At 28.6% G+C, this 26,242-nt stretch overlaps 1 protein-coding gene across 1 annotated transcript; it reads right to left on the reverse strand.

The window, feature by feature from the left end:
• Positions 1-3,086: 3,086 nt before the first annotated feature.
• LOC100206173 (aflatoxin B1 aldehyde reductase member 2) lies at positions 3,087-24,075 on the reverse strand. Its single transcript, XM_065788426.1, has 10 exons — positions 23,936-24,075; positions 23,669-23,730; positions 23,467-23,530; positions 23,178-23,211; positions 19,654-19,800; positions 18,588-18,641; positions 15,604-15,679; positions 5,088-5,154; positions 4,624-4,739; positions 3,087-3,455 (listed from the first exon to the last, which is right to left on the reverse strand). The coding sequence occupies exons 1-10, from the start codon at positions 23,996-23,998 to the stop codon at positions 3,161-3,163; spliced, it is 978 nt and encodes a 325-aa protein (XP_065644498.1). The 5' UTR covers positions 23,999-24,075; the 3' UTR covers positions 3,087-3,160.
• Between the last annotated feature and the right edge of the window lie 2,167 nt (positions 24,076-26,242).

Here is a 26,242-nt window from a genome sequence, read left to right on the forward strand (position 1 = left end):
ACATAATAACAGTAGAAAAAAAACACATAATATCAGTAGAACATAAACACATAATATCAGTAGAATAAAAACACATAATATCAGTAGAACAATAACACATAATATCACTTTTCATAGTTAGCTTCAAAAAAGTTAATGCATCTAAAGTTTCCTCATTTAAAAGAATTTCTTATTTTAGTTGCAAACAGAATAGGAAAAATTCTCTAAGCTTCTACTAATGGAAATACAGGAAGAATTGCCTGATGAACTTTAAAAAAGTGGATCTTAATATTTAGGACTAGCTTTACTGGCTTCAAAAATAGCTGTTTCTTTTTTAACAAAGTTTGTTCCAATTTTCTAATGGCCAAATTTCAGTTTACTGTCTGATTGTTCATTAAAGTTGTTCAAGTTGTTGAGCTAAATTCAATTCAATTGTTACTTCTAGAGTTATCAGTTATACTATTAGTGATTACTACCTAATCATCATTAGAGCTATTGTCAGATGGCTCAAATAATCGCTGAATGAAATGAATACACAGAAAGTAATCTTATTGCCAAATCATTTTTATTCAAGATATTCTTGTTTGACAAGTACTTCACAAGATAAACATTACAACTAAAAGCAACTATTTACATAACAATACTAAAATATGAAGCAATCTTATTCATTATTGTAACTTAAAAATTGCAGACTAAATATTAATTTGATGTAATCTACAAAATCTGTATGAAAAAATTTAATGACAGGAGGACCTCCAGCATTCAAAAATATTATTAACTTTTTTTTATAATAAATTTTTTACAAAACTTTAAAAAAGCTTTGTAGAAAATTTATTAGATGATGATAATGATGATGATGATGATAATGGTGATGATGATGATCATCACCATTATCATCATCTTAAAAAGATTTTTAATTTTAAACTTATATTCAGTTTCAAACATTTTAGACTAAGCTAGATTGCCAGTTTGACTTTTTAACTGGAACTACAAATGATAAAAACCCTAAATTTAGATAATGTCAAAGCCCAGATTGGTTACTACTTGGGTAAAACATCATTTACAACTATTAAACTTTCAGGGACATATCTATGCAATAAACTAAACCTTAATCAAAAACAATGCTCATATCTCTGCTTAAGCAGACTTACACACATAGTGTATTTGCATATTTTGTGGATGTACTGATAAACCAGAACTCCCCAAAAATAATTTATTATGAGAACAACTTGTTTCTCTAAATGTTTTATGCACTCAAGATAATTTTAAATACTTTTTTTTCTTATTGCGGCTGTGACAATAACTAGCAAAAAAACAAATATATATTTATAAAAAAATTTTTAACTTGATAAATGTAATGTAATAACATTTTCCCAATTAAAAACAAACCATAACATTTACAGTTATGTGACATTGAAAAATGCTTTGAAATTTGATTACTTTTTAATTAAACAATAGATAGCGATGTTACTTAGAACATTTAATTAAACATTTAAAATAGTTAGCATTAAAAAAACAAATAATTATGTAAACAAAACATGTCAACAAAAAAACGAAAATATTAAAGGACGTATTTTATCATTGGTACAACTTTGTTAAGAAATTGCTAGAAAAAGAATCAATCAAAGTTTCAATAACCACTATTAATAGAGTTAATAGTAACATGGTAAAAATTAAAAATAAAGATGATTTAAATGGCAAAAAAGCTGAACATGGACATCAATCATTAAACCTAAATTTGCAACAAACTTTACAGATGAAAAACTTATTAAAAAAGACAATCCACCAACTATTTCTGAATTATCTAGAAAGGTTAAAATATCAAGAAAGTCAATTAAACAGTATATTGATAAAATATTTAATTAAAAAAAAAGGATGCCTACATGCAATATCACATGGTGTGATAGAGAGAAAGTTTACAAGATAGAAAAAGAAAAGGTTTACAAGATAGAAAAACTTTATAGAGTTATGAAGAAAAACTTTACAAAAATCATTATAACAGATAAAAAACTACTAAACTTCCACCTCTATGAATGTGATCTAAAACCCAAACACATTTAGATAAACAAACATCTAAAAGCACCAAGAGTACCCTACTATAAAAAGAAAAAAACTTCAAAAAGCTGTCATGGTATGGGGTGGAATTTGTGCAAAAGAATTAACATCTCTAATACTTGTCAAAGCAGGAGTTAAAATTAATTCAAGTAACTATATAGAGAGTGTTTTAAAACTATTTATTAAAAATGATACCAAAAGACTATATCCAAAAAGTAACTTGTTTCTATTAAGATTGATCTAGTCACTCTCCAAAAATGGTTGTTAAATTTTCAACTGACCAAAAAAATCGTATTCATTCATCCTGAAATGTGGACACCAAACTCATCAGATAATGCGACAAAGGACTATTTTATATGAAGTTATATGTTAAATCACTAAAAAACAAAAAACAAAAAAACAAAAAAAAAAGAAGATATTATTGAACTTATTCAGCATACAAAAGATATATGGAGGAACATCCCTAAATATAAAAGATATATGGAGGAACATCCCCAAAGAACTTATAAACAAAGCATTGTCCTGGTCTAAAAATTGTAAACTTATTTAAGATAATAAGATCTATTGAGTTGAATATTTAAAGAAAAAAATTAAGAATAACAAAAAATATTGTTTTTTAAAAATGTTTCTGATTTAATGTCCTGTCCATAACATTTGATTTAATGTCCTGTCCATAACATTTAATCTGATTTAATGTCCTGTCCATAACATTTAATCTGATTTATTGTCCTGTATGGTTGTTTGGTTTTAACTTAAGATTAGTGTTACATTCATGGCATTCATAAGTCAGTTACACTAATTGTATACACTACAACAAACTGTTGCACACAATACAACAACCTACAGTTGCATACAATACAACCTGGAGCTGTATATACTATAACCTATAGCTGCATACAATACAACCTACAGTTGGATACAACTCTACACACTACAACCTACAGCTCTACACACTACAACCTACAGCTCTACACACTACAATCTACAGTTGGTGCGTAATACAAGTTGGAAAAAATTCATTCAAAAATTCATACAAAATAGATATTGCACAATTTTAAAGACTAAAAAAAATTTATTAAAAAAACAACTGATTACAAAAACTGTTTTAACAGATGTCATAAATAATTTAACGATAATATTTCGGACATTTTGACTTGATAGCATCCCAACTATCATCAAATGCTTTGACTACATCTTCATGAAGAGGACCACCACTACATGCATTTAAATTTGTTTGAAAATGCTCTGGTTTAGAAAAACCCAAAATAACTCCATCATTATCTTGAAGTCGAGAGTGATGAAACAACCACCTCAGGGATGCTTCTAACAATGTTACTTCTTCATTGTATGTCTTTTTAACAACCTCCATGACATTTTGTACACCATATTTGTAAGGATTTTGCCAATAACGATCTTGATAACTAATAAATAAAGCAAAATGAATATATATATATATATATATATATATATATATATATATATATTTATATGTATGTATTTATATATGTATAAAAATGTATATATAACGTTTTTTGTTTATATGAAAAAAGAAAAAAAACTTAACAATTGTTTTTTGGTTTCTTGAAAACAATGAAATAGATCTTAGAGTTAAAGAATTAAATTTAGCACACAAAACAATGGACTAGAGATGCTTGTCTCTCACAAACACAGATTACAGCCCTCGAACAAGAACGGTGTACAGTCCACTTAAAAACTGTATAAAACAGGCTTTTCTCTCAACAACATGTAGAGTGATTTTGCTGCAACAGGTATAACAGGTACACATGTTAATTAATTTAAATAAAGAAGTCTGCCTACCTAACTCAATTCAACCAGAACGAGCAAATAAAAGGTTTTAAAGAATGGATTTAGATACCAGCTAACCATGTCAACACAAGAGCAAAAGAGGCATTTGTATCAAATAAAATCTCTAACCATGGATGAATTACTCCAACAGTTTTAAAAACTCAATTCTACTACAAAGGCCATTGTTCAAAGAAGGTTCAAGATTGGTATCAAAAAGAGGTAGAAATAAGCATTCAACTGTTCTAACTAATTCAACTGTCAAGAAATGGCTTCCTAATGATAATAACAAGTAAAATAACAAAACTAAAACTAAAAAAGAATCATAAACTAGAAATCATAAAAGTTAAACCTTGTTAAAAAAAAGTTTTCTAATCATCTGAAGATAGTGGGATAATAGTGGAATAACCAATCCTACTTTTATTTACAATAAAAATAATGATACACTAAAATCTTGTGTGTTACAGTGTTAGATCACGCTTTGTGTGTAACAATCAATATTAATCTTAAAAAATGAGGTTGAAATGAGATTTTTCTAAATGCTATAGATAAATGGTACAAAAAAAAAAAAAATTATAGCAGACAAATTTGTACATAATAAACATATAGATGAACATCACTCTATTAACAACTATTTATACAATAATATAACAATAACTGCATCAATTATTAAAACTAAAAACTATATAACATATAATATAAAAATAACATTAAAAATATCTAAAAAGTAATAGTAATAAAAGAAATTTGAAAATTGAAAAATGTTTTAAAAATGTCAACGCTCACGCTTTAGTCCATTGATTTGTCCATCCAGCATTACCAGAAGCAAAAAATCTCCCTTTAGGCTGCTCTTCATTTTGAAGGTTAAAATCGTATCTTCCAGTTAATAGACCACCAGCAAGCTTTAAAACAATATCTATAGTTTAAAAAGGTCTTAACAAAATTCTCAAGCAATTAAAGTAATTCTCAAGTAATTAAAGTGACTTTTAAGTAATTAAAAAAAAAAAAACCCTAATGGGAACTTATAATAATAACATCACTATTAAAAATACTAATAAAAATAATAATTATATTTAATTAATGGTTTAATTAACTAAAAAAAAAGTTTCTTTGTAAAAGTTAGTTATAGTCTAGTTTATTTATTTATAAGGGGCTATTTTTGTTTTAAAGTAAATCGAAAAAATTTTGACCAAAAAGTAAATACTTAAAAAACCTAAACTTACTGGAAACATTTATTAAATGTAACTTACTGGATTGTACACATAAAATCTAATGCCAAGTTTTCTTAGGGCTGGAAATAATTCTAACTCCACATCTCTAAATCAAAAACAGTATGATCCAATAAAATCAAAATTTTATTTATAAAAAAATAATGAAAAATAATAATAATAGCTATATTTCAAAAATCTTAAAAATTATAACCAAGTATAATTATTTCAAAAAAGAAAAGTAATTTTGTTATAAATATATATATATATATATATATATATATACATATATATATATATATATATATATATATATATATATATATATATATATACATATATATATATATATATATATATACATATATATATATATATATATATATATATAAAACTTAAATTGCTTGTTTAGATGAGCACTCTGACATCACACTAAAATAGCCAGCTGCCGGGGGCTTCAGTACATATATCGACTGACAAATAGCCTGACTCGTAGTGGAGTGCTGCTACATCGACTGAGGGTTTAGGATGGGGCAGCAATCATTTCTTTCATTATTCTTTATTTTTTTGTTCTTTTTCTGGAAACGCTGTATGCTATAAAGATAAGCAAAACTAGTGAGCAAATGCTTATCTAAATACGCTATAGAAGACCCTCAGATGATGTAGCAGCACTCCATGCATGTTCTATCTATTTGTCAGTCAGTGTATGTACACTCCTTGCATGTTCTACCTATTTGTCAGTTGATGCATGTACACTCCTTGAATGCTTTACCTAATTGTCAATCGATGTAATAAAAATAAAAATATTTTGAACGTTTTTTTTTTATTAAAAAAATAAAAAACACTCCAGTCTTTTAAGTTGTGGTTCTGTGGTTTTTTAAAAAAACGATATAATTTATTTAGTTTTCTCTTGGTTTTTACATAAAGTTTATTGATTTTGTCATTTTTAAACACAAAGAATTGTCTAAACTCCTGGTTCAGGACTAAAAACTTCATGGTTTGACAACAGCTCTGACTTAATAAGCAGTATTGGTAAAGAAGGAGGCGTGAACTTCCTAGTTAAATGTCTTCCACACTGCTTTGTGGTAAGATCATAAGGACTTCTGGAAGCACCTTAATAACCACAAAAAAAAGCAAAAAAAACAAACAAAGAATATACACACACATACACATATATATACATATATATACATATATATATATATATATATATATATATATATATATATATATATATATATATATATATATATATATATATATATATATATATAAATATATATATATATATATATAAATATATATATATATATATATATATATATATACATACATATATATATATATACATACATATATATATATATATACATATATACATATATATATATATATATATATATATATATATATATATATATATATATATATATATATATATATATATATATATATATATATATATATTAGGGTGGGGCATAAAACACCAAAGTCATTAAAAAAAATACCATAATAATTTTTCTGGTTCCTGTTGATATGTGTATTAAAAAAATGTAATTTTTTTTTTTTTATGGGTACCCCTATGGTCGGTCCCAGCAGTCTGAAAATTAGAAAACTTATAATTATATATATATAATAAGGGGGGCAGGGTCATTTAAAAATATTTTAAAGATATCTTAAGGGTTATTTTTGTAGCCTGATATATCTATTTTTAGATTGTTTTGTTTTATTGCAAAAGATAAAATACATGATACTTATATTTGGGAGGTAGGGGGGGAGGGTTAAGTTAAAAATCGGTAATTTTTAAAATTTTTATCTTAGTGTAAATAAAAATAATGTCAACAAGCAATAGTTTTGGAAAAATATCTCATCGTGAAGTTTTTCTTGTTGGAAAAAGAATTGGAACAATACCTAATACACAATTGCCAAGTAAAAAAACTGTATTGCAATATTACCATTACAGAGATCTTATGCTAAGAGCTGATTTTCCAAACATTTCCTCAGTTAGTACAGCTTCATGTCCTCTTGGTGATTTCTTTACTGCACAATGTGCTGAAATAGGCGGTTGTCTCCAAAAATGTTTACCATGCGCTGTTTATGAGGTGAAGAAAATATGGCAAAAAAAAGGAATTCCTTTTATTAATACTGACAAGCATATCAGGTTTTTATAAAATTATTTTAAAAATAATTTTAATTTTTAGTTTAATCCAATTTCAAATTTATGTTATATAAGTAGCAATTATAAAGTCATACAATTTTATATATTTATAATAAATTACATTAATTTTAATGCATTCTTCTACATTTGTTTTAGAGACAAGATTGTTGACTTAGAAAAGAAGAGAAGAGATTTAAACAAACAAAAGAACCTTTTAAGTACAAATTTAGTTTTAAAAAGAGAACAGTTTTCAAGAATGCTAGAGGAGGTATTTGATGTAAGTCAAAAGAATTGTGAAGGTATTATTATGAAAGATAAAACTAAAGATATAAAAACTAGAAGAGAAGATGCAGATTTTCTTAACAACCAGAAAGGAGCGCGTATTCAAAAAATGTTGGGTAAAGATAAAATTTCACAAAAATTTGTAAAAAACAAAACAAAAAGAGAAATGAAAATAAAAAAATCAAAGAACAAAAGAGTCTGTAAGAAAACAGAAAGAGTTGGTTACTGAGAAATATGAAAACACAACAAAAATTTTATATACTTTAGATGATAACCAAGATGAAGAGTATCTACAGCCTTCTAGAAAAATTAGAAAATCTAATGTTGTTCCTCTTATTGTTCCAAAAAATATAGGAAAAGATTTAGCTCCAACAGCATCACAATATGGAATAAGTTCGACTGCACTGAGTGCAACTCTTGCTTCTCTTATAAATAATAGTTCTGGAACGACAGATGATTTTTCTATTTCAAAACGAAGTATTTTGAGGCAGAAAAAATTAAATATAAGAAAAACTGCCTGTAATATTAAAGACAACTTTATTACATTGGCTAAGGGTATAAGTCTTACTGTGCATTTTGACTCAAAAGTTATGTTAGAAATGAAAGAACTTGGTAAAGAAAAAGTTGAAAGAGTAGCTGTACTAATCAGTTCACCAGATCTCTCAGAATCCCAACTTTTGGCTATTTTAATTGTGAAAGATGGCACTGATGAGTCTCTTGGGAAAGCAATCAAAAAAACTTTACAAGACTGGGAGCTATTTGACTATGTTGATTGTCTGTCCTTTGACATCACAGTTACAAATACTGGTTGGCTAAAAGGAGTCTGTACTTTAATTGAGCAGTGGAGAGGAAAAGCTTTAATTTGGATGGCTTGTTGTTATCACGTTTATGAATTACATAAAAAGGTAAATATTGAAAAAAATATATAATATTTTTATATTTATTTATATATTTAACTATCAATATTTCTTGATGGATTAAATGCTTTATTAATAAAATTTATTTAAATGATTTGAAATAAATATATTTTAGCACTTTTCAAATGTTCTTACTGGTGGTATAACAAGTGGACCAAAGACTGAGTTATTTGATAGGCTGAATGGTAATTGGAAATCGATTCTTGAAAAGAAGATAAATTATGATAACCTAAAGAGATTTGACTCAGAAAAAAAAATTATATTGTATATTTTGGAAAAGCAGGTTGGTTTAATTGTCCTATTTAGATTAATGTGTTTAATTATAAGTTTTAATAATAAAGTTTTTTGAAATTTAGGCTTCTGAATCATTAACATTCCTTCAAAATTGCCTAGATAATGATATATTTCCAAGAAATGACTACCAGTATTTTATACAATTAGCAGTTCTTTGGTTAGGTGGCAAAGTAACAAAATTTCAATTTAGATTTCCAATAGCTTTGCATCATGCCAGGTTTATGGCGCAGGGAGTTTATTATTTAACATATGATCTTCTTCAGCCACAATTCAGTAACTTATGTCCTAACATAATATCATTGCAGAAGGGAAAGCTGATTTATGAAATTGCTTCATTTACAGCACTATTTTATGTTTCATGGTTTATTAAAGCTCCTATCCCTGCCATAGCACCTTCTTTAGATCTAAAAGCTATTAATGAAATGATACAATATTCTGAATTCAGTTTTAAACCAGCAGAAGCCGTACTGAAATCACTTAAAAAGCACAATTGGTATTTAAATGAAAGATTTGTGGTTATGTGTCTTGCTGATAAATGTAGATCACGTAACCTGTAGATCAGCTTAAATTAGCTCAAACTTAAATTAGCTCAAACAGCGAAGCCCGCCAGTTTTAAGATGGGGAAACTGAATTCTGAAATTTTTACTGACAATGAAAAAAAAATAACTAAAAATATTGAAAATTTTATTGGTCCTGAAAGCTGGTTTTTATTTGATTTATTAAAAATGACATTACATGAGACAGAATGGCTTAAAATCAGTTCATCAACATGGGAAAAATTTTCGGGTTATATTAGATTTAAAAATTATGTCACTGGTCTTCTTGTTGTAAATGATAGTGCAGAACGTGCTATTAAACTTGGTCAAGACTTCATTGAAACTTTCAGAAACGAAGAAGATAGCCAAGCTAATTTATTAGTTGTTGCAGATCATCGGCTAAAATTTCAGACAACAGAAAAAAAATCTAGGTTGAAAACTTTAAAATAATCTTTCTTTAAAAAATAAATGCAAATGTAAAAATATTTTTTATTTAAAATACGTAGGAAAAAAATATATACGCCCCCCTCCCCTACCTCTCAAATATAAACATCATGTATTTAAATTGGTAGAGCTGACCATTTCCATCATCTTTTGCAATAAACAAAACATAATCTAAAAATAGATATATCAGGCTACAAAAATAACCCTTAAGATATCTTTAAAATATTTTTAAGTGACCCTGCCCCCCTTATTATTTATAAAAATTATAAGTTTTCTAATTTTCGGACTGCTGGGACCAACCATAGGGGTAGCAATAAAAAAAAAAATATTACATTTTTTTAATACACATATCAAAAGGAACCAGAAAAATCATTATGGTATTTTTTTAAATAACTTTGGTGTTTTATGCCCCACCCTAATATATATATATATATATATATATATATATATATATATATATATATATATATATATATATACATATATCTCTCTCTATATAAAAGGCAATGTTTGTATGTTTGATGTTAGCTATAGGCGTCAACACCTCTGGACCAATCAATACCAAACTTGGCACAGGCACTAAGTAAGCCTAAGCGGTGGTATTGGCCAGGTTTAAGCCACCAGTGGCCCCTCCTTCAAGGCCCTTATGTAGTGCAAGGAGGGCATCCCCACCATGTATCTCAAAAACGATGCATGATAGAGACAAATTTCATTAAACAAACCACCTAGAAATGGCCTGTTTAACCCTATAAAAACACTTCAGCCCTCAAAAGTGACCCAAAACAGCAATATCATTTTTTTTCTTTCAAAAAAGCATTTTCAAATTTTCCCGCCATTTTCAATCGCGATATTCCGCGAACTTCCGAATTGTAAACATTCAAGTCTGAATTCAATCCCAGTGTTTCCTAAGCATCTTCCAAGTGACATTACCACCATTTTGGACTTCAGGCATTACTGCAACACTACTTCACCGCCTTCAGAACAACTCTTCACCTTTTGGTCATTGGTAAGCAACTCTTTTGACAATCTGTTCTGCAGGCCCATCTGATTCACCTATTTTGTTCAGGTTGGACAGTTGCAAGTGATCCCATCACCAATTTGGACTTTTGACACTATTACAACACCACTCCACTGCCTTTGAAACAACTTTTTCACCTTTTGGTCATTGGTAAGTTACTGTTTTCAATGAATTCTTTTACAAGCTCAACTGATTCACCAATTTGTTCAGATTTGTCATCATGCCACCAAAGAAGAATCCTGCATTGGGTAGGAGGTCACCTGCTGCATGTCACATAGCTTCAGTTCCAGCTTCTCAAACTGAAGAAGAACATCAGGACCATCTACAAACCCAGTGTGACAGGAGAGCAGCTGAGACAGATGCACAAATGCAGGCTTGGCTGTATTCCCAACAACTACGGCGGGCTGATCTACGAGCAGCCGAGGCCCCTGAATAACAGCAGGCCTGACTACTGTCTAACCAGATTTGAAATGCAAGTCAACGAGCAGTTGAGGCTCTTTTGGCTACACAAATTTGTAGACAAACTGAACAAGTGTGTCAGGTTAACCATCATGCTGCCACATGGAATGATTTCCGCAATTTGGCCTTCCACTATCATCCACAAGCATTATTTGCTGAAAACCTGGTTTCAATTGGCAACATTGACAAACGTTGCACTTACTGTGATGCTTTTCAATTTGAGAAGGAGCCACCAGGGATTTGCTGTCAAAGTGGCAAGGTTCAGGTTCCAGATATACCACAACCGCCAGTTGAACTTAGGTCACTTTTAGATGGGTCCTTGCCTATCGCTACAGATTTTCTGCGCCATATTCACCTCTACAATAATTGCTTCCAAATGACATCTTTTGGATGTTACCAACAAATTCGAGAGGAAGGATACATGCCAACATTCAAAGTTCAGGGCCAAGTGTACCATTTAATTGGTTCACTGTTGCCTCCTCAAAACAACAACCATCAAACAACAATTCCTGGGTTCCTCTAGGTGTATTTTTTGGGTGACAGTACAGTGCAGGCCAATTTTCAACACAATGAGGCAAACAGAAATGGCTACACTTTACTCTTGAATATTATTCAAGTACTCCAGAATTTGCTCATGCAACACAACTCATGTGTTCAGTTATTTCTTGCTGCTGCAAATTGTATGCCTAATGATGACTGCCGACTGGTCATACATGCAGATAAGGCACCCCGAGGCAGCCACCCTGGTACTTTTAATGCACCAACTGTAAATGAAGTAGCGATTATTTTGGGCAACCAAAATGCTGAGCGATGGGTCATTGTTATAAGGAAACATGACAACACAAAAAGCCAAATTGATGAATTCCACCAGCTATATGATCCTCTACAGTACCCATTGGTTTTTTGGAATAACCAAATTGGTTACCATTTCTTCATACCACAGATCATCTGAGGCAATCCTGACCCACACAAGACAGTTTCCTGCATGGATTTCTATTCATCCATGCTAATGATTCAAAGCAGTGCTCCTGGGATTACCAACTGGCTGATGGCTTTCGGGGACTTGACTCATCAGGTTTTGGTTGATGTATATGCAAAGGTTGAATCCGAACGGTTGAGTGGATCCGCTTGAATCAGAAACTGATTCGGCTGATGGATGTGATCACAAAAGGTTGGGTTTTTGGTGAGCCACAGTGCTGGTGCTACACTATAGAGTGGCAAAAACGTGGACTGCCCCACACACACCTCCTGTTGTGGCTGAAGAAGAAGATTCGACCAGACCAAATTGACACGATAATCAGTGCTGAGATTCCTGACAAAGATGCTGATCCACAACTGTTTGCAACTGTCTGCAAGCAGTTGATTCATGGTCCATGTGGTCCAGGTTATCCATATCCTGGGTGCATGAATGACAACAATTGGTGTGGGAAAAAGTATCCACGGCAATTCTTAATGCAAACACAAACCGACTATGATGGGTATCCACTTTATTGTGGAAGACCTCCAGGACAAGGAGGACATAGCTTTACCGAGTCAGTTCGAGGTTATATAAGTCCAAAATGGTCAACAGGTTATAGGTATGGTGGATGCTCTGATTGACAACCGTTGGGTGGTTCCCCACTCACCACTTCTTTACAAAATGTTTGATGCTCATAATAATGTGGAGAGCTGCAGTTTGATGGTCATAATAATGTGGAGAGCAGGCAGTCCAGGATGAGGTGCAACAATATCAACATGGTCGTTACATCAGTACAAATGAAGCAGTGTGGCGGATTCTTAGCTTCCCAATCCACAGACATTTCCCAACTGTTCAACATCTCCATGTTCACCTGGAGAATGGTCAGAGAGTTTATTTCCAGCAAGACAACATGGCTCAACAAGCTGAAGCTCTACCTCGAACAACTTTGAGTGGATATTTTGAACATTGCCAACATGACAAATTTGCACAGACTTTACTGTATGTTGAGGTGCCAAAATACTACACATGGACTCCTGCAAAGAGATGGCAGCGTCAACGACAAGGTACAAAAGATCCAGAGCAAGATGTCTTCATGTCTCCAGCCATTGAAAGGGTTTACACGGTTCACCCCAACTTCTCTGAGTGTTATCGTTTGCATCTGCTACTGTTCACTGTTGGAGGTCCAACATCCTTTGAGATGTTGAAGACAGTAGACGGAGTGCTATGTCAGTCATACCAAGAGGCATGTTTGCGGCGTGGGTTACTTGAAGATGACCAACACTGGTGTGATTGTCTTGAAGAAGCGGTTGTTTGTCAATCATCATTCAAAATTTTTGAACTCTTCGCCATCATTATTACATGCTGTCACCCATCTGAACCACAGGCCCTCTGGGATCAATACAAAAATTGAATGGCAAAGTACAACCAGGCCTTAATTCTCCTGGAGGACAAGGTTTTGCAAATGACTGGCTTGCATCTTCTAGACTTCCATGTCATGTTAACCACCACAAGGACATGGCCCACAACAAGTCAGTCATGAGTTCCTGCAAGAAACATATAACTTGGACGAGATCAGGCAATATGTGTCTGAAAATGAGCAAAAAGTCAACAATGTATCAGAGCAGCAAGCAGTTTACCAAGAACTGTTACAAGAAATCGAATAAGGCAATGGAGGTTTGTACTTTCTTGATGCACCTGGAGGAACTGGAAAGACAACTCTGATGAACCTGCTATTGGCCAAAGTCAGGAGTAATGGTGACATTGCACTTGCCACTGCTTTATCAGGTATAGCAGCTACACTGCTAAAAGGTGGTTGAACAGCGCACTCTACATTCAAGTTACCTCTTGATCTGAGTCATGATGAGGCACCAGTGTGCAGAGTTAATGCTGAGTCTGTCTTGGGTGATGTTTTCCGATAGTGCAAGCTAATAATTTGGGATGCACAATGATGCATAAGTATGGTGAGGAAGCAGTACATGACACACTCAAGGATTGTCAGCAAAATGAAAGGGTTATGGGTGGAGTATTGTTTTTACTTGCTGGTGATTTTCGGCAAACATTGCCAATCATACCACAAGCAATGGCTGCTGATGCAATTAATGCATGTCTCAAAGCATCTTCTTCATTATGGCCTGATGTAAAACGAAGGGTCCTTACCACAAACATGCAATCTCGAGTCTCAGGTGATCCTTCTACACTCAAATTTTTGAGATTGCTACTAATGCTTGGTGAAGGCAGGGTACAACCTGATCAAGGTGGAAGAATTGGTTTTCCTGCTAACTTTCGCAACATGGTTAACTCATTACTTGAGTTAAAGAACAAGGTTTTCTTAGACATTCAAAGAAAGTATGCTGAAGGTCTGAATTCGTACTATGCCTGGCTGTGTGAGAGAGCGATTTTGGCACCAACAAACAGAGCTGTCAATGCAATTAATACCAACATGATCAATGAGATTCCGGGGCAGGTGCAGTTTTTGAATTCCTTAAAACCAAGTGGCATGCCATCCCACAAACTTGAACTTAAAGTCGGTGCACCAATTATTCTTTTACGCAACTTGGATGCACCAAAACTGTGCAATGGAACTCGACTTAACATCAAAAAGTGCATGCCACATGTAATTGAAGCTATAATTCTAGCAGGTTGTGCAAAAGGTGAAAATGTCTTTATTCCAAGAATCCCACTCATTCACGATGACAAGTATTCTCCTCTGCACTTTAAGCGCCTGCAGTTTTCAGTCCCAGTCTCTTTTGCAATGACAATAAACAAGTCACAGGGTCAGTCTTTGAAGGTTGTTGGCATCAACATAAAAAAACCATGCTTTTCTCATGGCCAACTCTATGTGGCCTGTTCAAGAGTCGGATCACCTCAAAATCACTTCATACTTGCTCCAGAAAATAAAGCAGTCAATGTTGTGTATCAGAATGCCCTCCAGTAACAACAGACTGTACCTGTAGTATTTGGTAACTTTATTAGCCTTCAAATGTTTCTGTTCAGAATAAATAAGAACTTCATTTACTTAAATTTAAAAAATTTAACTCACATTAAACACAATGAAACTTGGAAAAGATAAATTTGGTCAAGTTTAAGTGTGACAGAAACCTGCGCGAAGTGCTGGGTTATCCAGCTAGTATATATGTATAAATATATACAACCTTCAGAAATAGGGTTGGCATTCGGCAATGCAAACCTAAAAGTGTTTGAGGTCAGGCTTAAAACTGCGACTCGTTTCTACGTTTTATGGTGTATCAAATTTTTTTTGCTTACCTGATGCCAACCTCTAAAAGATTGAGATCGGCAACTTATTGTCGACCTCATTTTTCCTAATTCTGAGGGTTATATATATATATATATATATATATATATATATATATATATATATATATATATATATATATATATATATATATATATATATATATATATATATATATATATATATATATATATTAAAGTAACTTGGCAATAAAATAAAAAAAATACTCAAAAGGTAACCTTGTAAGTGCATTATACATCCCTTGATAAACTGTTGGCAACACATAACCATTTGCTTTGCATATATGAAAAATATCTACCTGGAAAAAAAAAGGAATAAAATTAAAAAAATAACAAAATAAAATAAACTTAACAACAAATATTAATTAAAACACATTTAAATATTGGTTAGTTCAATCACACATTAAAATATTGGTTAAAATGACAATAAAATGTAATAAAACCGAAAGAAGAAAAATAAAAACTAAGAAAATAAAAACTCAATAACAAAAATAAAATAAAAAAGAAAATAAAAAAACAAAAAAAAAAAATTAAAAAAAATTAAAAAAAATTTTTTTTTTTGCTTTTTTTATTCTGTTTGAAATGTCAAAAAATGTTTTAATAAAGATATGAAAAACTGTTTTAGAATAACTTTTGGAAAAAAGGAAAAACCTTAAAACTACAAATCTATTTTCTATAACACGCATTGTTTGTAAAGTCATGGAGTCATGTTGTGGTATGTATAACAAATTATTTGCAAATCTTAGTTTAATTCTCTAGATTAATGCAGTTTTTTAAAAATATGAAATTTGATGTGACCACAAAGTTTATGTTTAACTTATTTTGTGGAATCCTTATCTTTTAAAAGATATACATTAGGTAAAAATAATATACACAAATTTTTTGTATTGGGTGACTTCAAACATGACATTCTTGAACGTCATAGAATAAAGTTTCACATTTAATGACCTTTAAAATAATACTATAATATTATATTATAATAATATTATAAATTATCAAACTGTCAAAAAATGTTTTAACTAGTGTTCAAAAATCAGCCATTATGAAAAAAGGGCAAAGGTCCCAAGATTGAATGTACAAATTTTCTATTACTTTATAATACTATTTTTTTTAAAGCAAAAAAACTAGGGGGTTGGTTAATATTGAATTATTGCAATAACATTATGTCAAAATGATGCTAAATCTCTCATTTTCTTTTTTTTTTAAATTTATACAACTGCAAACATGTAAATACTTTTAGCCTGATGATTATTGAACAATTATAGTTATTTTTAGGCTTCTTTATTTACAGTTATTCAATTTGATTTGATTTTTTTTTGTTTTCTTTGTGGTTTTTTTAAAGTTCATCTTAGTTGATGTGTTCATAGAGTCTGTCTGTGTTCATAGAGTACTTAATGTAGACTGATATCTCAAACTAAACTTCTAAAATAAATATAAATAGTAGTAGTGGTAGTTTCATTTATTTTGCTGTTAAGAATATATACAACGTAAAATATAACAAAAGGAAATGACTGGAGTAAGAAGAAGGCATCAATTAGCCTTACCACCAAGCCCCATTACAATCGTATTTTACAAGTCCGTAAAATATTTAAAAATCTTTACAAAACTTCAAATATAAGAAGTTAAGAAACAAAAAAGTACTAAAAAATCAAAAGTAAACCTAGTTAAGAAAGATATAAAATCTATAAATATATTTGTGTAAATCTTACACTAGATGTAATAAAAGTTAAAATGCTTAGACAATATATACTTGTTGTTAAGAAGTTGGAACGGTTGGAATAAGCAAAAAGTTAGAACAGTTGGAATATGTTCAGTTTGGTTATATATTTCCAAAAACAATAAAATACCTTGCAGGAACACTTATGTTTTGAGATAAATGTATTTAAAGACCCTAAATTGAAAAATGTGTGATTTCAGCTAGTGATTTTTAGACTTAAGAAGGATTTCACTCAGCTTTTTTTTTTGTTGTTGAAAGTTTTACCAATACTTCCATAATCTAATAACAAAAATAGGATGCAGTTTTCTGATTGCCTTAAAATTCAGTTTAAAAATCATAAAATCCTGATGAATTTCCAAGTGATAAAAAGTCAAAATTTGACCCACCATAACTTAAGAACTATAAATATTTGAAAAAAAAATTTACAGGCTTCTTTCTTACTCTAATAGCATTACTACATAAAAAATTAAGTGAGATTGAAGGATATCACTTTTGAGCTAACAGCACTTTAGCCTGGTTTTTTTCAGAAAATGACTCTTCACAATTAAAAAAAAGCAAAAAAAAAAACAACAGAAAATGATTAAAAAGAAAAAAGACATTAAGAAAATGATGATAAGGTAATGAATAAAACATAATTTTTTTTACATAATAAGTTTTAATTTTTTTTTCTTAAAATTTTTTGAAATTTTAAATTTTTGAAAGATTAAAAATATAAAATATCTTTTTGAAGCAGCTATTTTATCATTTAAAACTTTTTCAGAAATAAAATATCTCAGGAAACTGTAGCCCTATTGCTTTTAATGCAAATTAAAGCTCAGTAAGTACAACAGCGTATATTGGAACAAGAAAAAAGTAACAGTATGCCACAAAATTTGATTTAGTCAACTTACAGAGTCAATTAGATAATTAAAAAAAAAAAAACAGCATAAAAATACATCCAAAATAAGCAAAATCTTGCAAATCCTTAAAGTAATCACTTTAATATCAACAACTTTTAACTTACTGACTTTAAACTCAAAGATTTGTGCAAGTAAATACAGTGGTACAATTATTATAAATTGGTTTAAAAGATTCAGTTGAAACTTCAAGTAAATATGATGCAAAAAACAAAATTCTTAAGTTTCTCACAAACAAACACAAGTACTGAAAACATTAGTAAAAATACTTTAACTAAATAACTGAAACTGACGTTTACATATATACAAGCTATTAGCTGTATTATTGGTCAACAATATAAACAATTCTATTAAATAATTTATAATTTTCATTCACTTCAACTTTTTTTTTTTTAAATGAATATTATTTTAAGTGTTGATACAAGCCTTTCTAAACTCTACATCTCTGAAAGACAAGCTTTGACAAACAAGCCAATTGCAAAAAAAAATTGAGAACGGCTTTCTTCCTGGGATGTGGCTAGTATTACATGTACTTACAATTTTATGATTTAAATTTAAAAAATTATCTACAATACTAAAAAATGAATTACCTACCACTTCCCAAGATGCATAATTAGATAAACCAAACTCTTTAAACTTTCCTTCTGTAACACAATAAAACAAAAGCAAAATTTTTTTAATTTTTAAAAATAACACTTGATTAGGTATAAATTTAATTAAAAAAACATAAGTATTATATACAACAAAGAAAATTATAAAAAAATCTCTAAAATATTTAATAAAAAAATTATTTTTTAAAAATAATTTATAATAAAAATTTCAAATTGTATTCAAATAATTTACATGCATGCAAAAGATTTGTACATTAGTGCATTCAAAACATGACACTCTCAAAGCAACAGGTCCTGACATACAAAATATGAAACTGAAAAGGAAAATGTGAACTGAAACAAATTTGATAAAAATAACAAAAAAACGATGTGTTTATAGCTGTTCTATAAATTACTTATCACAAACAAAAATTTAAATAAGTCATAACTTTTAATAATAAGTCATATCTTTTCATAGATTTCCAAGAGACAACAGAGAAAAAATCGTTAAAAGAAAAAATATTTTATTTTTTATGTTAATTCACCTCCCCAAGGCCAATATGGCCACTACAGATGAGGAGGCTACTTGTGGTTATAACCCTCTTTCAACTCTATAACTCCAAAACACGAACCTCGACAAACAAGGCCGCTGCGCGGAGAAACAAGTTGAGTGCGGTACTACCATATTTCTTATGCAAACATGAAAGTTTTAAGTAACACTGTAGTCTTTGATTTACCACTGTAGTCTGTAATTTGGAAAAAATTTGGAATAACATCATGGCAATATTCTGTCAAACATTTTATTCAAAAACAACCGCAAACTTTCCACACTATAATCAAACAAAGAAAATCACAGAAAATATTAAAGTCATATTGTTAGGTTGAAAGTTATTCAGTGACACTTTTATTTGAAAAAATTTGATACCTTAATTAAAGTTTCTATTTTATGATTGGGAATTTTATTTGCCATGTGTTTTTAAAATTTAGATCCCCCCCCCCCACTTTTATCTATACTTTGCATGTTATTTTGAGAGCGTTATAAAATATTCTTATATTTTGAAAAAACCTGTATATAATTGATTAATTCCTTTCAATGTATCTTCAATTGGTGTGTTGTGATCAGGAACGTGCAAATAAAGAATATCTACACAACTCTGCTGCAATCTTGAAAGAGCTTCATTAACTTGTTCAACTATTTTTTCTGATTGATAACCTAGCACAAATCACTAACAGTTTTATAATAATTTAGTGTTTTCGAAATTCATCAAAACATAAAGATATCTGGAAAAAAAAAAAAAAAAAAAAACAAAAAAGAACAATAAAAAATTTATAACATTGATAAAATATTGAACTTTTTCAAATTATAAACAATTAATATAGTAAATTATTATGAATTACAATCAATTCATATATTCCGAAATAGTTGTTACATTCACGGAAGTTTACAAATAGTATATGTACTAATCTTAAGTAAAAACTTTATTAATAAAAGCTACTAAATATATTGTTAATGCTAATAGTAATATTAATCGCCCACAGCTGTAACAAAATGAACATTAAAAGTTAAGGGAGTAAAATACTAATAATGATAATAATAAGAGTGGTAGTAGTAACAATAATAACAATACAATGATAAGAGTATAATGATAATAATAAAAATAAAATGACAGCAATAAAAATAATTACAATAATCATAAAAAGAATAATAGTAATTTAGTATTAGTCACACAAATACACATTTTATTAATGTGACTTATATTATTATCATATTTTATTAATATGTGCCCATATTTGACAAGCATATCGTATATGCGAGCCAAAAATGGCATGATATATATTTAATAATGTTTTCAGATTGACATAATGGCGAACTTTAGCCAGCATTTCATTTGATCTGCTCAATTTTATGGTTAAATCTTTGAGGTGGGATACAAACGATAGGTTGGTATCAATTATAATTCCAAGATATTTGATTGAGTTAACAGGAATGATTTTCTGGCCACTTAATCTAAAGTTTAAATTTTTATTGATTTTTGTTTTTTTAGATTTGAATATGACCAGTTCCGTTTTGTCACAGTTGAGGGAAAGCTTATTTGAGCGAAGCCACTGAATTAAATTGGCAAGATCATGATTAATGTATTTGTTAATCTTTTTTAAAGATTTGTTGATAATGGGCAAGTTAGTATCATCAGAAAAGTGGTAAGTAGTTGCAAACTTAATTGAGTTATTAAGGTCATTAATATAGAGAAGAAAAAGTAGTGGTCCTAATACTGAGCCTTGAGGAACACCGCTGGAACATTTTATTTGAGTTGATTTTGAGTCACCGACTGAGACAAATTGAGATCTGTTGAGAAGATAGGAAGTAAACCATTTAAGAGGTATTCCTCTGATTCCATAACATTCTAATTTCTTGAGTAGAATAGAATGATCTACCGTATCAAAAGGTTTTTGTAGGTCTACAAAGACACCGCAAAATTTTTATTATCAAGAGCTTTTCTAATTGATTCAGTAATTTTAATAAGTGATTAGCACGAAACCCATACTGGTGTTTGTAAAGGCATTTAAATTTATTCAAAAATGCATAGAGCCTCTTATGCATAGCTTTTTCGAAGAATTTGTTTAGGTTTGAAAGAAGAGAGATAGGTTGGTAGTTAGACATATCCATTGTAGAACCCTTCTTAAATATTGGAATGACTTTAGCAACTTTAAAAGCATCTGGGAATAAACCATTTTGAAATGAGTTATTTATAATAATACTGAGAGGTTTAGAAATTATGATTGGAATAAGTTTAGGAAGGGCATTAGGACCAAAGCTTTTTCCAGTTTTAAGAGTGGTTTTAATAAGATTAGAGGTTTCATTCTCTGTGACAGGATCAATAAAGAGCGTATTAGAATTCAGAGTGCTGATATAGTCAGTAAATTTGGATGTTGAAGGTATATTTTTGTTTTGAAATTTGTTTTGGATAGTAACAAAAAAGTTGTTTAATATATACAGTAGTTTGATCTGTGATAATATTTTCTTTCAATTTAAGTTTGAGAGTTGAACTATAGTAGGAAGGTTTTATATTAATGATTTCTTTTATCCCTTTCCAAGTATTCTTAATATTGTTTAAGTTTTTACTAAAATAGGTTGTGTAATAAGATTTTTTACTAATTATTAGTAGATTGCTGATTCTGTTTCTATAAAACTTAAATTTAGAAAACAGTTCATTTTTAGTACTAATATCCTTACATTTTGTGTGTTTTATATAGTTTGTTTTTAATAGAAATAGATTTAAGTATGCCATTGGTGATCCATGGTTTTGATTTAAGTTTAATTTGCTGCTTAGTTAGTTTTTTGTATGGAGCATGCTGATCTAATATTTTTTCAAATGTCTTTAAAAGAAAACTGATAGATTGATTTACATCATCATCTTTTTTAATATATAATATTAATGTTGGAAACATCTTCAATAAATATATTTTTGTTAAAGTTCTTGAAGCATCGCCTGTAGGATATACTTTTTTTAGGGTGATTAGTTTTTCTAGGAATGCAGATTAATTAAGCCATATGATCAGATATTGAAATAGTACGATTGCCACAGATTTGGTCAGGTGAATTGAAGTTTATAAAGATGTTATCAATAAGTGTTTGTGATTTAGCTGTTATGCATGTTGGTAGAATCATAACAGGATGTAATGAAAACGAAATAAGCGAGTCAAGGTAGCTAGATATAGGATTTGATTCATCATCCCCCATAAGTAAAATACAAAGACTTAGCTTATCTAATAGTGGAGTTAAATAACTATTAGTGAAATCGTCTTGACGTCATAGACAGATGCCGATATTAGCAGCCAATTATTATATTTTTTAAGTGAGGCTTTATAATTTCAACAAAAATGGATTCAAGGTATTTGAAAGAATAGATCTTTAGGTCATTGCAAACTATGTAGTTTAAATTAGAGTTTAGATATAGAAGAGCACCCCCTTTTTTATTTTAATGGATAAGTGCAGCTCAATTAAAAATAGTTAAAAAGAGCTCAAAATAATTGATAGATTCGGCTAACAATAAAATTTGCTATTAAATCAAGCACTCTGCAACCCTTGGAATTAGGAAAAATGAGGTCAATAATTTGCTGACCTCAATCTTTTAGAGGTCAGCATCAGGTCGGTAGAAAAAATTTAATACAAAAGTCTTACCATAAAACATAGAAACAAGATTGATGTTATAACCTTATATAAATAGATCTGTACTCAGGCCACCCCTACTTATAATATCTAACTATTACATTATATATGTATATATACATATATATATATATATAAATATATATATATATATATATATATATATACATATATATATATATACATATATATATAAATAAATATATATATATATATATATATATATATATATATATATATATATATATATATATATATATATATATATATATATATATATATATATATATATATATATATATATATATATATATATATATACACACACACACACACACACACTAGTAGAAATAGTCCATGCAATTTGCATTGTTTTAATTAAAATTATTTTATTTAATTGTAAAGACCTTATAAAAAATTACCTTTTTGAGGATTGGCTTTTGTTGCGACTTTTACCTAAACAAAGATTAAATAAATAAAAATAAAATATAACAATGAAAATATAGCAATGAAAATATAACAATGAAAATAGAAATCTTTTGAAATGATAGTAAATAAGTATAAATTTTAACTTTCTTGTGCATAAAACTAATTTAATAAAAATGTAAACTAATTTTTATTTACTTTTTTTATTAATATTAATCTAAATATCTTTTATTTTTTAAACAAATGGTTTAAAAAATAAGTTGTTTTTTTTAAAGACTTTATTACTTTATTATTATCTCTGCATATCTTTAAACTTCCAATGATTTTTTCTGAGTTTCCACCTTGGTATCTAAAAAATAAATTAGTTATTTACATAAATAGTAATTTATATTCATTTGAGCATCTTTAAAAACATTAAACTATTTATAAAGAAAATACTTTATTTCAAAATTACTAAATAAATAAATTAAAAGTCATAATTCAATACAATATAGCAGTATCGATTTCTTTGTAGCCAAGCTTTATCCAGTCATTAATCATTTTATGTGACTAAAAAAAGATATTTTTGTAATATAAGTATTCAGTTTGTTTATATACTCTATAAATAATAATAGATACTATCATAAACCATAGATATTATTAAATGATGAAATCTATGGTAATAATACAAAATTATTATACATAGTATATATAATAAAGATTATATATAATATTTTGTACTATTATTATAAAAAAAACTCAATAAGTTATAAACCTGTGCTTCATTCAGTTGACCACCAAATGGCATAGCTCCAAGTATTTTGCGAATGTATGCCATTCTATAATACTTCTATATTTTCTGTACAATACAAGAGTAACATTAAAAAATATTTACTTTCAAACAAAAAATCATATTAAAAATGGTGTATTAATTTAAATGGTATTACTTTTTACTGGATTCACCTCTCTAAGGTAAAGAGAGCAACTACAGTAGAGGAGGTTTAAGGAAGTAGAGGAGGTTAAAAGTGGCAGATGAGACCCTATATTTCTTTAAAACAGTAGAATCACTTATTTTGAAAACCCAATTTGTCCAATTAATTGATAATTGATTAAAACTGATTATTTCAGCCATTTTTAATGCTAACAGAAAAGTAATCAAGAGAAGGGCTATATAAAGATAATGGTGGTCTTTTTGTGCTTAAGTTGTAAGTCTCAATACTGACAAATAATAGACAAATGTGGTTTTTTGGATAAGTGATTCGGTTGTTACAACGGTGTCAACTCTTTAACTTTATAAGATAAATTCTCAGCTCAGCAGCCTCGACAAGCAAGGCTACTGAGCTGAGAAACAATTAAGTGTGATACTTGCAGGGACCTGGTGGAGATCAAACTTGGAACTTCAAATTTTCAAAGCAAGCATTCCACTAATACAACACTACCATATAAATATAACCAATAATTTAATGCTGTGTATAATGTGGCAATAATAATATAAAGATTTTGTTTTCCTAATTTCTTCAATTATTCTTTAATAGACCTCTTCACTGTTCTGATAATTTCGTGCGCGCGCAGATTTAATAGTACGTCATGGTTCCTGATGTGCAGAATTGCATGAAAAAAAGTAAATACACCAATTGAATGAAAGCGTTCTTGAAAGAATATATATATATATATATATATATATATATATATATATATATATATATATATATATATATATATATATATATATATATATATATATATTCAACTGAAAGTTTACAACAACTATGAAGATAAGAAAGTGAAAAAAAAGTGCAAGCTAAAGCGTTGAAAAAGAAACAGTTCAAGATAAGCTTTTTTTAACATGCAGTTGTATGTTGATAAGGTTAGCATGCAGGTACTATATTGAGAAAAATATGTAAAAACTTATAAAATTTTTTAATAGAACTTTTCATTTAAACGAATTATAAATTAAAAAAGTAAAAAAAAACTAAATATAAGATAAAGCCCTAAAATCCATTAAAACTATTTGTATTTTTAAAAAGTTAAAATTGAGATAAAAACTTATGAATTTTTGAAAAAAGTTAAATTGTAAATAACTACTTGAATTTTGTTAAAAACTGTTAATTTTCAAAAGCATTTACTTAAATGTGATTTACAGTTTAAAACAACTGTTATTTTTTAAAAGTAATTAAAAGACAAAAAAAAAATTTCATTTTGCTGTTAATTGCATATTATGCAAAAAAACATCGTAAACAATGTCTGTTTGAAAAATATTACAAAAATATTTAATGACAAACTATTATCAATTTAACTGCATTACTCCTTTTTAATTTATTATAAATTTTGAACTTTTTATAAATAATTTACAAAACCACAAACTCTAAATACAAATACATAAAACCACTATTAGAAATTATATATATTTTAATTATTGTCATAAAATTTCAAAAAAGGTTATCATTTTAAATTAAAAAAAAACAAACAAATAAAAAATTTTTTTTTATAAAAGTCACACCATTTTTAATTTAAAAACGAAAGAATACTTGTAAAACCAGCTTATATTTAAAAACTTGCGCAACCAGTTCAGTAGTATTTACAAAATGAAAAACAATTAGTAATAAAAAATTATATTAAAGTTTTATATATAAATATTAACTTTCTTAAGGTATGAAAAACTTAAATCAATCAAAAGCATTTACAAAAATATCCACAAAACTTACCATGCATTATTGTGCAATATTTATTTCAACAATATTGTCCAACACTTAATATTTATTTCAACAAAATTATGCAACAACTCTACATACTCATTACAACACAAGATTAACTGAAATCAAACAACTTTTATAGTAATTAAGTTTCTAAAATACTTAAAAAATAACAATTATATAACAACTTTTTTTTTTCTAATCAAAAAATAGTAAAAAACAAAAAAATTTAAATATAAAAATAAAAAAATAGAAGTATAAAAAATAAAATGTAAAAAAAAAATTAGAAATGTAAAAAAAAAAAAGAAATGTAAAATAATTTAAAATCAAATTTATATAAAAAATCTAAAATTCACTTTCTAAAATAATAATATCCAAATCTTGATGCC

Source organism: Hydra vulgaris, chromosome 01 (genome assembly GCF_038396675.1).
Source record: "Hydra vulgaris chromosome 01, alternate assembly HydraT2T_AEP".
Classification (NCBI taxonomy): Eukaryota; Metazoa; Cnidaria; class Hydrozoa; order Anthoathecata; family Hydridae; genus Hydra; species Hydra vulgaris.

What these genes read in the sequence shown, in the direction of transcription:
- LOC100206173 (XM_065788426.1), bottom strand. Translation starts at nt 23,998, where the DNA reads ATGGCATACATTCGCAAAATACTTGGAGCTATGCCATTTGGTGGTCAA. An exon ending in GATTTTATGTGTACAATCCA is followed by an intron (nt 4,740 to 5,087) that starts GTAAGTTACATT and finishes ATTGTTTTAAAG; the next exon opens with CTTGCTGGTGGTCTATTAAC. An exon ending in ACAAATCAATGGACTAAAGC is followed by an intron (nt 3,456 to 4,623) that starts GTGAGCGTTGAC and finishes TTTATTTATTAG; the next exon opens with TTATCAAGATCGTTATTGGC.